Consider the following 15706-nt stretch of genomic DNA (forward strand, 5'->3'; position numbering starts at 1 on the left):
TGGAGGTTCCTCAAAAAACTCAAAATAGAAATACCATTTGGCCCAGGAATTCCACTCCTAGGAATTTACCCTAAGAATGCAGGAGCCCAAGTTTGAAAAAGACAGATGCACCCCTGTGTTTATCACAGCACTGTTTACAATAGCCAAGAATTGGAAGCAACCTAAGTGTCCATCAGTAGATGAATGGATAAAGAAGATGTGGTACATAAGCGCAATCAAATATTATTCAGCCATAAGAAGAAAACAAACCCTACCATTTGCAGCAACATGGACGGAGCTAGAGGGTATTATGCTCAGTGAAATAAGCCAGGCACAGAAAGACAAGTATCAAATGATTTCACTCATCTGTGGAGTATAAGAACAAAGAATAAACTGAAGAAAACAAAACAGCAGCAGAATCACAGAACCCAAGAATGGACTAACAGTTACCAAAGGGAAAAGGACTGGGGAGGATGGATGGGAAGGGAGGCATAAGGGGGGGAAAAGGGGCATTACGATTATCACACATGGTGTGTGTGTGGGGAACGGGGAGGGCAGTACAACACAGAAGACAAGTAGTGATTCTATAGCATCTTACTACTCTGTTGGACAGTGACTGTAATAGGGGTATGTGGTGGGAACTTGATAATGGGGGGAGTCTAGTAACCGTAATGTTGCTTACGTAATCGTACATTAATGATACCAAAATAAGAAAAAAAATGAATTCCACTCCTTGTAGTTTACCTGTAGAAAACAAGATCATAGATTCAAAAAGTTATTCATCCGTAAGAAGAAAACAAATCCTACCATTTGTAACAACATGGATGGAGCTAGAGGGTATTATGCTCAGTGAAATAAGCCAGGCAGAGAAAGACAAGCATCAAGTGATTTCACTCATTTGTGCAGTATAGCAACAAAGCAAAACTGAAGGAATAAAACAGCAGCGAACTCACAGACTCCCTAGAAGGGACTAGTAGTTACCAAAGGGAAAAGAGGGATTGGGACAGTGGGTTTGGAGGCAAGGGTAAGGGGATGAATGGGCCCCATAACTTGCAATCACAGTGTAGGTATCCCTTTCCTATTTCCCAGCCCTAGTAACCACCGTTTTACTTTCTGTTTCTATGAATTCAACTATTTAGGTACCTCACATAAATGGAGTCATTTAGGGTTTGTCTTTTTGTGACTGTCTTACTTAGCATAGTATCCTCAAGGTTTAAACATCTTGTAGCATGTGACAGGATTTCCTTCCTTTTAAGGCTGAATAATATTCTATTGTGTGTATATACCCTGTTTTGTTTATCTTTTCATCCCATCCCTCCATGGGTTGCTTCCACCTCTTGGCTTTTGTGAATAGTGCTGCTATGAACATGCGTGTGGAAATATGTCTTTGAGATCCTACTTTCAGTTATTTTGGATATATGCTCGGAACTGGTATTGTTGGATCATATGGTTGCTATATTTTTTATTTTATGAAGAAATATCATGGCTATTTTGCCCAGCAGTTGCACCATTTTACAGTCCCTGAAGGTGCACAAGTGTTCTGAATTCTCGTCATCTCATCAATCACTTGTTATTTTCTTTTTTAAATAATAGCATCCCAATGGGTGTGAGGTGGTATCTCTTTGTGGCTTTGGTTTGCATCTTCGATGGTGATGTGGAGCACCTCTTCATGTGTGTGGCCTATTTGTATATACCCTCGTTGAGCGGCACCTGTTCTTTTAAAGTACAGCTTAAGCATGCGTAGAAGTGCCATTCCTTTATGAGTAGTGGAAACAAATTAGATACCTGATGTTTTTGGAAATTCTGTAGTGACATGCACAACCTACAGTGTGAGAGTCCCTTAAGGACTGGAGAGAGGAATGGGGTTACAAAATAAGCACATTCATCAGAAAGAGACTTCTGACAACTGTCAAGTCTCATTTCACACCTAGACCTGTCATTGAAGAGAATATCTTAATGACATTAGGTAACTGGAGTTAATATTCCAGCAGTCTTCAGATAAATAAAGTGGCATGATAGCCAAGACTAGTTGTCAAAATAGTGCATCCTGGCATTTGGCCCACATGAAGTAGGAATTGGAGGTCTCCAGAAGCCACAGATTGGGTGTGAAATAATAGCATGAAACCCTACCATTCCTTTTGTGTTGAATAATTCACATAAATGCTTCCAGTTTCCATTTAGGTCCTAGTAAGAATTTTCTCTTGTTATGCACATGGTATCTTATGAGCTTACTGTTGACCAAAAGTGACATATATTATTTTAACAGGTTAATATTTAGGATTGTCTTTTCTTCATTCTGTTTTTAGTTGTGGGCATTGTTAATGGTAGAATTTCATAATTTCTTCTATAGGAGATAAAATACAAGAGTATTGTGTCTCTGGCCAAATACTGTAGAGCGGCTTCTCATCTCAGTGCTTTCCTGCTAATCGTAGGAACTTCATGTCACCACTGTCTTGGAGACCAAAGAGAAATATCTTTTGATATTAAGAGCTTTTTCATCCCCAGCTCTCGTGCTCTATCCCTTGGATCCACTTGTCAGAAGTACAACCCATCCAGTAAGCTATTTAAATGAGTGTAAAAAGGAAATAAGTTACAGATAATAAGTCTCATGTTATTTGGATAGTCTAGGACAAATTTAAAACCATTTTTCTTTGCAGATCTTAATTTACACTTTCTTATAGCCATAAACTTTGAGATCCCTAAGGCCTCATAGTCCTCCACCTGTTTTAGGTTCAGCCCTCTGTTGGTTTATTTCATACTATAAGATCCAGGAATGAATTCTGGGATCAGGACTTTTGCCAAAGTCTTTATATTGTGAACTGATTAGTTAGTAGGTAATTTTTTTAAGGTAAAAATGACTAGACCTTGGGAGTGGGGTGATAGGAAGAAGAGGAAATAATTTCTTTACAACAGTTTTTAATTGCTGTGAAGTATTCTGCTATATCAGTGCTGTATAATTTGCTAAATCTATTTGGGAGCATTTAAGTTGTTTGCGGTTTTTTTGTTGTTATAAATGACATTGTGTATACATTCTGATAATTTTTTAAATGTACACATATTTTTACAATTTAACATATAAGCATTTTCCTATGTCACTGAAAGTTTTTTTTCTTCATTTTAAACAAGAAGTTTATTTAAACAAGTTGCCTGACTTGAGGGAAAAACTGTCTACGATTCACTTCTTTTAGAGTAATTTATACCTACTGAGAGAGAGAATGCCCTACATGTAACAGCTACATACAAAAAAGTTATAAAATTGTCCTTGGTTTTACAATGAAAATTGAAAAACATAAAAATTCTCCAATCAAACAAGGTGTGCAAGATTTTTTATGTCCTTTTTTGTTGTTGTGAAACAGAGGAAAATAACTTACTTGGAAGATAGGTAAGAGCTGGGTGAGCATGCCACTAATGGAGAAAGGGGGGTTTATTCACAAAGCCGGTATTTTTCCCCATTCCATCTTCATTTGATGTTGATCAAACATACTATTGGCCATTTAGTTTTAAAAAAAAATGTAGCATACTTGTATACATACAGTTACCTTATGTACAATAAAGGAATGGGGGAGGGGAAATGAAAGAATAGATGAAACTGTACTCTAGTAGTCAGGATGTGGTGGAACCAAATTGTGGTTTTCTAATTACAAATGTCTTCTTGGTCTATTGGCACCGAGTTCTGGAGTACAGTAGCAGGTTCCCTTTTTAGTAGACACCTTGTCTGTTGCTGGAACACATCAGTGGTATTTTCACCCTCCATTTCCAGCTGTGCAGGTCTGTCTGTTGCACTGATTGACTGCCTGTCAAGTCAGAATCTGATCTGCCTCATTGACAAACCCTGTCGTTCACAGTAGGCTTTCATTAGTTCTCTAAGTGGTGTGCCTCTGAATCTTAAAAGTGCACCACAGAGCCATCCTAACCCGCCACCTTCACATTAATATGATCGTTGTTCTTCATCTTGGCTCACTTTTCGTCAGCCATGGCAAGTGCCTGAGTTTCCTCAGCTGCCACTTCACAAAAGAGGCACCAGGTCCACACCGAACGAGCCACGAGCAGCACTGGGAGAGGAGGAAGGAGTTCATTTTAACTGCATGTCATATGCTGACATGGAAATAGCATTTTATTTTTCTTTTGATACTTTCCAAAATCTCAGAGGAAATTTGTTTTTTGTGAATAGGTCACAAAAACCTCCTCTGGCATATATGTGTTTTATAATATGAGCAATAAAACAATCATCTGACCAACTCTTGTACAAATCCAAGTACAATATAAACTGTCAGAAATTGAGAATAGCAAGGATTAAATAGGATGAAGGTCTTCAGCAAACATTTGTGTTTTATGCATGTGTTGAAGCTCAAGCCCATCCTTAGAACTAAGATACTGGACACTCTTAATTAGTAACTCCAAGCTGGGTACAGCATTCACATTCTGTGACTCTCTATATTTGTCATTTAAAAACAAAGAAGACAAAAACCCCACAAACATACAAACAACAACAACAAAAAACAACCCAAAAGCCTGGGGTAAGGATGATGAGCCAGAGGGAAGACAGGGGTAACTATTGAAGGAATTAGGAGCTCTTAAGCTGCCAGAGTAAATGTATTCCTTTGGCGTAACCTATGTTTTCATCTGGTAATTTATTTTATGAGTTCAGCCACTCTTGGTAGTGAAATAGATGCTACATCAAAATTCATGGTAGTAAATTAATATTAAGAGAAGATAATGGAGATGAAAATGTTTTAATGTTGTAAAACTAAGTTTTGATGATGAAGTTTCCCAAGTGTGGTTAATTTCATTGTATTGCTGTCCATCCATCATAGCTTGTGTGCCCAAAGAGGTTTTTTAATACTTTTCAATTTGAATTTGAATACTCTTGAGTTTGAATTTAAGTACTTCTCAGCACCTAAAGTAACCTAAATCTCTCAGCTGTTGTAATATAAAGCTGTGGAGTGTGTATGTAATTTTGATTTGTATTGTGTTAGTTCTTTTTTAATTGACTTCTGCATTCTGTTCCATTATTTTTATAGCCATAATGTACTTTTAACAATGTTCTTTAAGAGTTAAAAATGGAAAATTTTTAAAATTTTGTTATTAAAGTATCATTGGTATACAGTGTTATGCTGGTTTCAGATACACAACACCATGGTTCAACATTTTCCCATATTATCAAGTCCTCACCCCCTCCAGTGTGGTCACTGTCCATCATAGTAAGATGCTGCAGGATCGTTAACTGTATTCTCCATGCTGTACTACCGTCCCCCTGATTGCAAATTATTGTGCCTCTTAATCCCCTTCCTCCTCTCCCCTCCCTCTCCCAAACCCCTCCCCCTTGGTAACACTAGTCCCTTCTCTGTGAGTTTACTGCTATTTTGTTCCTCCTGCAAAAATGGAAATCTGAAAGAAGGAAATAAAAATCACCAACATTCATCCCCTGCCATAGCACAACTTAGTAGGTTTATATATTCTCTTTTGTGTCAGGCCAAAAGCACACATTTCAAAATTTTAAAAGTTGTGCATAATGCATTGTTATAAATTGCAATAATAGCTAACATTTCAAATACTTAGTATGTGTAAACATATTTCTAAGTGTTCACATACAATAATGTATAATTGTATCTATGACTTAGATACAATTATCTCTATTTTACAGATGAGAAAACATAGTTAAAAAAGAGAATACATGACTTAACTAAGGTACATTTAGTGAATGGCAAATAACATCTAGTGAATGGTAAATATACTAAATTTACCCCAATCCTCCTTCTCCTTAACTACTATTAGTGGTAAACTTTTTGTCAAGTTCTCTTTTTTTTTAAGATAGTACTTTGTTGTACAGAAACTGCCTTATTTTTGGTAGCCATTAGACAACTATTTTTAATCATTTTGGAGTCACAAACTCCTTTGAAAACCTCATAAAAGTTGTAGATTTTTTCCCCAGAAAAATGCATTGTACACAAATTTTGGCATAAAATTTCAATCTGGTCATGTACTTCTTGAAGCCGATTAGTGGAATCTAAAATAGTAATCAAATTTTAATAATCATATAAATCAGTTGGGTTGCTTATTAAAATGCAGATTACCTGATCTTACTGCCTAAAATCTAGAATTGGATTTAGAATCTGCTCTTTTAAATACTCCTAATGATCTGGATAGAGGATGTTTTAAGAGCACTGTATACAAAACTCTCTCCTGAAATAAAGAATCTTGTTACTCCAGTGCTGTTCTAGAGTTGCTACTACAGTATATGCACTAAGTGTTTAAAAAAGGTCCTTATTGTCAAATGATTGTACAGTATTACAATTGCTATTAAAAATTCTTATGATGACAATCAATGCGTGTTATCTTCAAATTTTCTATTTAGAAGAATCTCATGTATGTCTGGAAAAATAGTTTTAAATATTTCCCAGTTATTTGAAAATAGTCTGAGAGATTATTTTATTGGCTTACTTTAGTAATCACTGACTATTCCTGTTTTTTCAATAGCATTCTCTCTTGTCAAGTTTATTTCATAGCCCATTTTAAAATGACTTAAGGTAAATTCCGTGTTTAAAATTTTTCCTATAATTATTTTTATGTGTAGGATGAACTTTCTGATGTTAGCCAAGGAGGATCTAAAGCTACCACTCCAGCGTCAACAGCTGCTTCAGATGTGGCAGCAATTCCTGTTGATACTCCCTTAAAAGAGGACAATGACGGATTTGTGAAGGGTGCAGACACACCAAATAAGTCAGAGATAAACAAACATATTGAAGTACAGGTAGCCCAAGAAACTAGAAATGTATCAACAGGTAACTGGCTCTAGTTCTTTACTTACTGGCAAAGTAGTCGATAAATCCAGCTGATGTGGGTATGGGAAGATACATCTTTGGGATGTTTCTGCTTTAGATTTATACAATTTATTCCATTGTAAATTGAATTACAAAGGTTAAAAGAGGTGATGATTCAATAAAGTTTTGGAGACAGAAATTTGGGGGGCTGGAGGGTAGAGAGTCTGAAAAGTCAGGAGGGCAGTCCTTTTCTGTCCCTTGCCGAAGGCCATTAGTCTTTGTTTTTAATTTCTCTATATTCTGTCCTTTAAATAGGAGTGAAAACAGGGAGTTCTAGCCTGGGATACACTACACTGTGTCTCAGGAAACACAAATGAAAATTTTCTTTAGTTATTTATCAGTTCCTGATACCGACTGTTAATTGACTATATGACATATTACCCAACACTGTATTTCCTAGAATTCACTCTTTTAAATTTTTCAATGATCAAATGATGTATTTACAACCATAGAAGCAACAGGATTTTCATATTAGAAGCAGTATATGATACATGCATTATTTATGTCATCTTGTTCTTTGCTAAGGCTCTGCTGAAAATGAAGAGAAGTCAGAAGTGCAAGCAATCATTGAATCCACTCCTGAGTTGGATATGGACAAAGATCTCAGTGGATATAAAGGCTCAAGGTACTGTAAATGACAGATGAAGACATTTTATCCTTCCTTTTCCCTTTCCCAGAAGCACCCTGTTGTCTGGTCTGGGACCAGGCAAACTGTATTAAAATGTTCTGTTGAAGAAATGTTGGTGTTATATTCCAGTTTTTATTCTTGAAAGTGGACATTGTACAGCGTTTAAATGTTTTGCAAAATGTTACCTTTGCAGCATTAGGTATTAGGAGTATATAGAAGAATAAGGAAAAAGACAGCCAAGGGGTATACCATACTTTCTGGAGGCAGAGGAAACAACCAGGAGTGGGGAAGTAACAATTTGAATAGAATTTGGTCCTTCTTCTGGATCAAGAAGAGACTGTTCTCCCTTCAAAACTGTAATGATCTCATTATTGGAAAGAATTAGTTGCATTTTAGTATCATTTTATGTGGAGAAGCTGTTAGGTGGTGGGAAGGGAATGGTTATATGTCATCTCAATTAAGGTTGTCTGAAATACATGAATGTTCAGGAATGTCACATGGGAGCTGCTGCTTTTCTTTTTAATTTCTTCCATAAATGTTATCCTTTCATGAATTAATAACGACTATAAAAATACATGCCATTTATTGATCACTGTTAGACATTGTGCAGTATGCAGTAGTGGTGAAAGCATGAGCCTAGAGTAAGACTATGTGGTTTCAAATTCTGCCTTGAGTTTGAATCTCAGGTAAGTTTCCTTATCCATAAAAGGGAATCACAATAGTACCTCAGATGGTGGTGAGAAGCAAATGAATTATTATGTGGTAAATCACTGGCAAAAGGCCCAGTGCAATAAATGTTAGCTAATACTGTTACCATCATTGTTTTATTTATTATTATTTTATTAATTACAACCTTAATGAGGTAGATGTGTTCGTCGCCATTCTGTAGATAAGGAGGCTCAGAATTATATAGTGACTTGTCTGAGATTTCCAAGAGGTGGAGCTGGGATTCAGCCTAGGATTCTCATTTCAAAGGCTCTGTCCTGTTAAATATATTTTTCCTGTATTGTTTTATTTAAACAATGCAGAGTGTAAAAAGTAAGTTTTGCTTATTCATCCTTTTGTAAGCCTAGGAGCTTCCACTACTTCATTTATTTATTTATTTATTATTATTATTTTTTAAGATAGTATTGATATACACTCTTATGAAGGCTTCACATGAAAAAACAATGTGCTTACTACATTCACCCATATTATTGAGTCCCTCCCCACACCCAATTGCAGTCACTGTCTATCAGTATAGTAAGATGCCACAGAATCACTACTTGTCTTTGTGCTACACTGTCTTCCCCATGATCCCCCCATGCCATATGTGCCAATCATAATACCCCTCAGTCCCCTTCTCCTTCCCTCCCCACCCGCCCTCTCATATCCCTCCCCTTTGGTAACCGCTAGTCCCTTCTTGGAGTCTGTGAGTCTGCTGCTGTTTTGGTCCTTCAGTTTTGCTTCTCTGTGACACTCCACAAATGAGGGAAATCATTTGGTATTTGTCTTTCTCCACCTGACTTATTTCACTGAGCATAATGTCTTCCAGCTCCATCCATGTTGTTGCAAATGGTAGGATTTGTTTCTTATGGCTGAATAGTATTCCATTGTGCATATGTATCACATCTTCTTTATCCATTCATCTACTGATGGACACTTAGGTTGCTTCCATATCTTGGCTATTGTAAATAGTGCTGCAATAAACATAGGGGTGCATATGTCTTTTTGAATCTGAGAAATTATATTCTTTGGGTAAATTCCCAAGAGTGGAATTCCCGGGTCAAATGGTATTTCTATTTTTAGTTTTTTGAGGAACCTCCATATTACTTTCCACAATGATTGAACTAGCTTATATTCCCACCAGTAGTGTATGAAGGTTCCGCTTTCTCTGCAGCCTCGCCAGCATTTGTTGTTCTTAGTCTTTTTTGATACTGGCCATCCTTACTGGTGTGAGGTGATATCTCATTGTGGTTTTAATTTGCGTTTCCCTGATAATTAGTGATGTGTAGAGCATCTTTTCATGTGCCTGTTGGCCATCTGAATTTTTTTGGAGAATTGTCTGTTCATATCGTCTGCCCATTTTTTAATCGGGTTATTTGCTTTTTCATTGTTGAGGCATGTGAGTTCTTTATATATTTTGGATGTTGACGCCTGCTTCCACTACTTATTAACAGGAATGTTTTTGCCATTCTGAACCTCTTTTTAAAAATTAACAAAATATTTTTATCAGACAAATACATGTATGCAGTATTAAGGAAAGTATGATAATAATACAAAATATGAAGGGCAATAGTAATCCCTTGCCCCTACCACCCCTCATACCCTCTTTCAGAGGTGATCTTTCTCTCTTATTAGTTCTTTTTTGTTATTTATCTTTGGATATCTAAATCACACCTTTATGCGGCTATTCCCTGATGCCTCTTTCTCAGCTGGGATTCTGTGAGAAAAAATATTAAGTCCTAATACCCAGTGGCATCGTTATATATAATAAATTAGGTACGCTCCTGTGCATCTAGCATAGTACTAGCTATTTACCTTCTTTGGGAAATTGGGAAGATAGCCTCTCTATCATTTTCTGTATTCTGTGGATGAAATGAGGAACGCTGGTTTAAAAAGGGCTGTGACTTTAGCTGTTGACTTTGCAGTGGAAGATGACAAGCATATAGCTCCTTCAACCACCATCCTTCCTTTAATCCTCCTAGTATGTATCTCAGTTTTGTTAACATTTGTGAATAATAAATATTATACATACTATGCTATAAATACTTACACAGCTTAGCCATAGACTATACATACTGTGATTATATATCCTTTCTTTTGCAAGTTTTTCTGGAATTAGTAAAGCCTTGGGGTTTTTTTTTGTTTTGCTTTGTTTAGGTTTCTATGTATTTAACTCTTCATGGAGATACCCTAAATGTTCTCAAAATGGCCAAACATAAAACCAAGTTTCCCGATACACAGTCCTGCGGCCTTCTGTTCCCATTCTCTAATACAGACTATTGTCGTGTTTGCTCTGGTCTTAGAATGTGCCCTTACTCTTGTGTCAAGACTTCTCTTTATCTCTCACCTCTGTTGGTTGTATCTTCTGTTTCCTGGATATCATGTCATCTTGCTTTTTGATTTATGCCTTCATTTTTTTTATTATTAAAAAGATGTTTTTTCCTCATTGCTACCAGTCCTGCACCTGGTGGCTGCACCCACAGGTAGAGCAAGCTGGGCTTGAGTCCTCTAGTGAGGCTGTTGGTTAACCACAGTGCCTGAACAGACAAGGTCTAAAAGCTTGGCAACTCTTTCCCAAACTGGAAATTCCACCCTCCAATTTTTAAATCAAAAAACATCTTCCCATTTGTCTTTATTTTGACACTATATATTCTTACTTTCTGGGCAAAGGCTGCAAGGGAAGTAAATTTTTTGAGAACTTGATTGTGACAAATGTCATTTGAAGACATAATTGATAGTTTGGCTAGCTATAGAATTCTGGGTTGGAAAAGTGTCAGAAGTTTTCCTTCAGAATTGTGAAGACAGCGCTTCATTGTCATGATGAGGTTTGAGTATTGCCATTTGGGTTCTTGCTTTTTTTGTATATTTTCTCTGAAAGACTTTAGGATCTTCACTTTATCCCTGTTCTCCCCTGCCACCCTCTACCCTGCCCTTCTTTTTTTTTTTTTTTTTTTACAATTCATGGTGATGTGCTTGATGTAGGGGTCTTATGCATCTTCTTGTATGTAGTAAGGCCTTTCATTTGGAAATTCATATTTCTCAGCTATGAGAAAATATCTCTTCCTGTTTATTGTTGTCTTTTCCTCTCTTTCTGAACACCTTTTATTTGGATAATGAACCACCTAGACTGACACTTAAAATTCCTTTGTCCCCCTCTTTTCCATCCCTTGTTTTTGTTCTCCACACCCCTGCAAAAACGGACTTACATACTGTTTTGCAACTTGCTTTTTAAAAAACACCTCAATATAATGGGTTTCTTTTTTTATAAAGCTCTCTTTTAATGTTTTAAACTATAAAATGAAAATCTTTAGCTTTTATGTGAATTCATAAATTATTTCATTTTCTCCCTATTAATGATCACTTAGGTTCTTTCAACATTTTGCCACTGCAGAAATGCTGCTTTGACCATCCTTTTACATAAACAATTGCCTTCTTATGACAGGGTTTTTGTAGAACTTTTTGACATCAAATTCATGGGTCAGTGGGTATTTATTTGCATTTTAAATTTTAATAAATACTGTCAAGCTGCTCTTAAAAACAAAAATAAAATGGTCTTGCCAACTTATACCCAGACAGCATATAACATGGCAGTTGAGATCGTGGATGCTGAAGCTTTACCGCCTGGGTTTCAATCCTGCCCCTTTCACTCACTTGCTGGATGATCTCTGCAAATCCCTTAACTTCTTTGGTTTCTCTTCTGTAAAACTGAGATAGTGGCAGCACCTCCTTGGTGTGAACAAAAAAGAACTAATAAGAGAGAAAGATCACCTCTGAAAGAGGGTATGAGGGGTGGTAGGGGCAAGTGATAGTGGCAGCACCTCCTAGGTGTGAAGATACAAAAAGGTAATGTAGGTAAAGCCTATAGACTAGTGCCTGCTACAGTGCAGAGCAGTGCTGTTGGCTTCCCTTTATTGTTTGTGTTGGCTGGGATCTCAGTGCAAAAAGACTGCATTTTCTTCACCAGTTCTCTTTGTGGAGTTTAATGGGAATTTCTTAGGAAAGCTTTGAGAGATCTTTTAAAATTACATTTTGTATTATATGTAAACTATAGGTAAAAATTTCCTAGATAAAAGCTTATTATGTTCATTGTATGCTGTTAAAATGTCTGTAATATCTGTTGACTTGGTTTTGTTGTTCTTGTTGCTTAGCACTCCCACCAAAGGCATAGAGAACAAAGCTTTTGATCGCAATACAGAATCTCTCTTTGAAGAACTGTCTTCAGCTGGCTCAGGCCTAATTGGAGATGTGGATGAAGGAGCAGACTTACTAGGTATGGTAGTTTATTTGAAGAAGTTTCATACTGTTTTAAGAATAAATTTTTGAAAATTGTTGTAATTGAAAATTCTTCTAAAATGCCCCCAGTTGCCCAGTGGTATAGAATTATACTTCTGGGTAATTAATAGGAATGTATTTGAGATCATGAACATTTTCAATGAAAACATCTTCACATATGGATATACCTAAAACTGAATTGCATTTAAATTTGTATTCTCAATTCATATAGCACAATTTATGTGAACTCCTGCTATGTTCCAAGACTAGTACTACATATAAGGAGCAAGGTGATAGATAGATGGGTACGTGCATGTCTGTGTGCGTGTGTATGTAGATGTATAGATAGATAAGTTAGCTCCTGGCTTAATAAATTTCACTAAATTCTGTTGACCTTAATTAATTAAGAATTATAACCCTTGCTTTTTCTGAGATTTCACAGAATATTATTCTGTCTAATGTCTATGGGAAATGTGGTCATTTTAGAGTTTGTGTTGTTGAAGAATACCTGGTTTGAAAAGAATACTGCATTTGGTTCACCCAGTATTTGTCTGATGATATTTGTCAAATAGCTTAACCTCTTTGGGCCTTAGTTTCTTGTGTATAAAATGAAGGAAGGACTCCAGTTCAGGGATTGGGCAAACTGTAGTTCACGAGTCAAAACCAGCTCATATGTGTGAGTAAAGTTTTATTGGAACACTAGTTTACTTAATGTCTGTAGTTGCATTTGCACCACAACAGTAGAGTTAAGTAGTCTGCAAGAGAGTTCAAGATAGTTTATTTTACAAAGCCTAAAATATTCACCAGCTGGCCTTTTACATTTAAAAGTTAGCTGACTTGTTCTAGGTTGAGCTCTGAAGTTCCCTTGAACAATAATTATGTGATTCTGATTGATGTCAGTTAGCTTTGGTGTACCTTTCTTATAACTTAAGACCTTACAGAAATTGAAAACCTTACAGTATTCAAACACTTAGGCCTTTGGAATAGGCACTGGTCTCCAAAAATTTTTATATCTATACAAAATACAGACTACATATAATACAGACCACATGGTTCTCAAAATATGCTGTTTGTCAATTCTTATGAATGTAGATTGGCATTGCTAGCATTAATTTATGTTAAATTTACTGATTACCAGTTATGTTTTTGACTGAAGTATTTTTTGAAGGAAACACAAGTTCTGTCTAAATAGAGCTGCTCATAGTCTATCTAATAAGACAGATTTAAAGTATATAAATAAAACTATTCTGAGTTAGACATAGACTACCACCATTAAAGTCTCAGTAAAACGTTGGAAGCATTTGAATGAGTTTGCATTTTGTTTATTAAAGTATCATTGATATACAATCTTATGAAGGTTTCACCTGAATAACATTGTGGTTTCAACATTCACCCATATTATCATGTCCTGCCCTCCCCTCCAACCATTGCAGTCACTGTCTATCAGCGTAGTAAGATGCTATAGTCATTACTTGTCTTCTTCATGCTGTACTGCTTTCCCTGTGATCTACCTGTATTGTGATTGCAAATTATAGTGCTCCTTAATCTGTTTTCCCTCCCCACACAACCTCCCCATCTCCTCCCTCTGGTAACCACTAGTCCCTTCTCAGGGTCCTTGGGTTCCTTCAGTTTTGTTTTGTTTTTATACTTCACAAATGAGTGTAGTCATTTAGTACTTGTCTTTCTCTGCCTGGCTTATTTCACTGAGCGTAATACCCTCTAGCTCCATCCATGTTCTTGCAAATGGTAGGATTTCTTTTCTTTTTATGGCTGAGTAATATTCCACTGTGTATATGTACCACATCTTCCTTATCCATTTATCTACTGATGGAAACTTAGATTGCTTCCGTATCTTGGCTATTGTAAATAGTGCAGCAATAAACAGGATTGTGTGTGTCTTCTTGAATGAGGGATCTTGTTTTCTTCAGGTAAATTCCTAGGAGTGGAATTCCTGAGTCAAATGGTATTTCTGTTTTTAGTTTTCTGAGAAACCTACATACTGCTTTCCACAATGGTTGAACTAATTTACATTCGCACCAACAGTGTAGGAAGGTACCCCTTTCTCTACATCCTCACCAGCATTTGTTGTTCCTAGTCTTTTGTATGTTGGCCATCCTAACTGGTATGAGGTGATACCTCATTGTGGTTTTAATTAGCATTTCCCTGATGATTAGTGATGTGGAGCATTTTTTCACGTGCCTGTTGCCCATTCAGATTTCTTCTTTGGAGAAGTATCTGTTCAGATGCTCCACCCATTTTTCATTTCGCTCATTTGTTTTTTGGGTGTTGGGGCACTTGAATTCTTTATATATTTTGGATGTTAACCCCTTATTGGATAAGTCATTTACAAATATATTCTCCCATAATGTAGGATGCCTTTTTGTTCTGCTGATGGTGCCCTTTGCTGTACAGAAGCTTTTTAGTTTGATGTAGTCCCATTTGTTTCCCTTGCCCAAGGAGATATGTTCAGGAAAAAATTGCTCATGTTTATATTCAAGAGATTTTTGCCAATGTTTTCTTCTATGAGTTTTATGGTTTCATGACTTACATTCAGGTCTTTGATCCATTTTAAATTTACTTTTGTGTATATACTTGGACAGTAATCTAGTTTCATTCTGTTACATGTAGCTGTCCAGTTTGCCCAACCCCAGTTGTTGAAGAGGCTGTCTTTTCCCCATTGTATATTCATGACTGGCTTCTTTATCATATTTTAATTGGCCATATATGTGTGGGTTTATATTTGGGCTTTCTCTTCCATTTTATTTATCTATGGGTCTGTTCTTATGCTAGTACCAAATTGTTTTGATTACTGTAGCTTTGTAGTAGAGCTTGAAGTCAGGGAGCATAACCCTCCCAGCTTTGTTGTTCTTTCTCAGGATTGTTTTGGCTATTTGGAGTCTTTTGTGGTTCCATATGAATTTTAGAACTATTCTAGTTGGTTGAAGAATGCTGTTGGTATTTGATAGGGATTGCCTTGAATCTGTAGGTGGCTTTTGGCAGAATAGCCATTTTGACAATATTAATTCTTCCCATCTGTGAGCATGGGATAGATTTCCATTTATTGGTGTCTTCTTTAATTTCATGAGTATCTTATAGTTTTCAGAGTATAGGTGTTTTGCCTCCTTGGTTAGGTTTATTCCTTGGTATTTTATTCTTTTTGATGCAATTGTAAATGCAGTTATTTTCTTGATTTCTCTTTCTGCTAGTTCATTGTTAGTATGTAGGAATGCAGCAGATTTCTGTGTATTAATTTTGTATCCTACAGCTTTGCTGAATTCAGATATTCTAACAGTTTTTTGGT

The 15706-nt window shown here is 36.4% G+C and overlaps 2 protein-coding genes and 1 pseudogene across 5 annotated transcripts in view; 1 reads left to right on the forward strand and 2 right to left on the reverse strand.

Moving 5' to 3' along the window:
* LOC118909354 (nucleoside diphosphate kinase B) overlaps positions 1-15706 on the reverse strand; it is a 181318-nt gene that overhangs the window by 131640 nt on the left and 33972 nt on the right. The gene's annotated exons all lie outside the window — the stretch shown is intronic.
* SPAG9 (sperm associated antigen 9) overlaps positions 1-15706 on the forward strand; it is a 164816-nt gene that overhangs the window by 100836 nt on the left and 48274 nt on the right. For all 4 annotated transcript variants that reach the window (XM_036879567.2, XM_036879570.2, XM_036879572.2 and 1 more), the window contains 3 exons: positions 6554-6761; positions 7326-7425; positions 12282-12403. In XM_036879567.2, coding sequence (XP_036735462.2) covers positions 6554-6761; positions 7326-7425; positions 12282-12403 — 430 coding nt within the window. The remainder of the gene's footprint in view (positions 1-6553; positions 6762-7325; positions 7426-12281; positions 12404-15706) is intronic.
* Positions 1582-6523, reverse strand: LOC130683562 (small ubiquitin-related modifier 2-like; annotated as a pseudogene).

Source organism: Manis pentadactyla, chromosome 4 (assembly GCF_030020395.1).
Source record: "Manis pentadactyla isolate mManPen7 chromosome 4, mManPen7.hap1, whole genome shotgun sequence".
Taxonomy (NCBI): Eukaryota; Metazoa; Chordata; class Mammalia; order Pholidota; family Manidae; genus Manis; species Manis pentadactyla.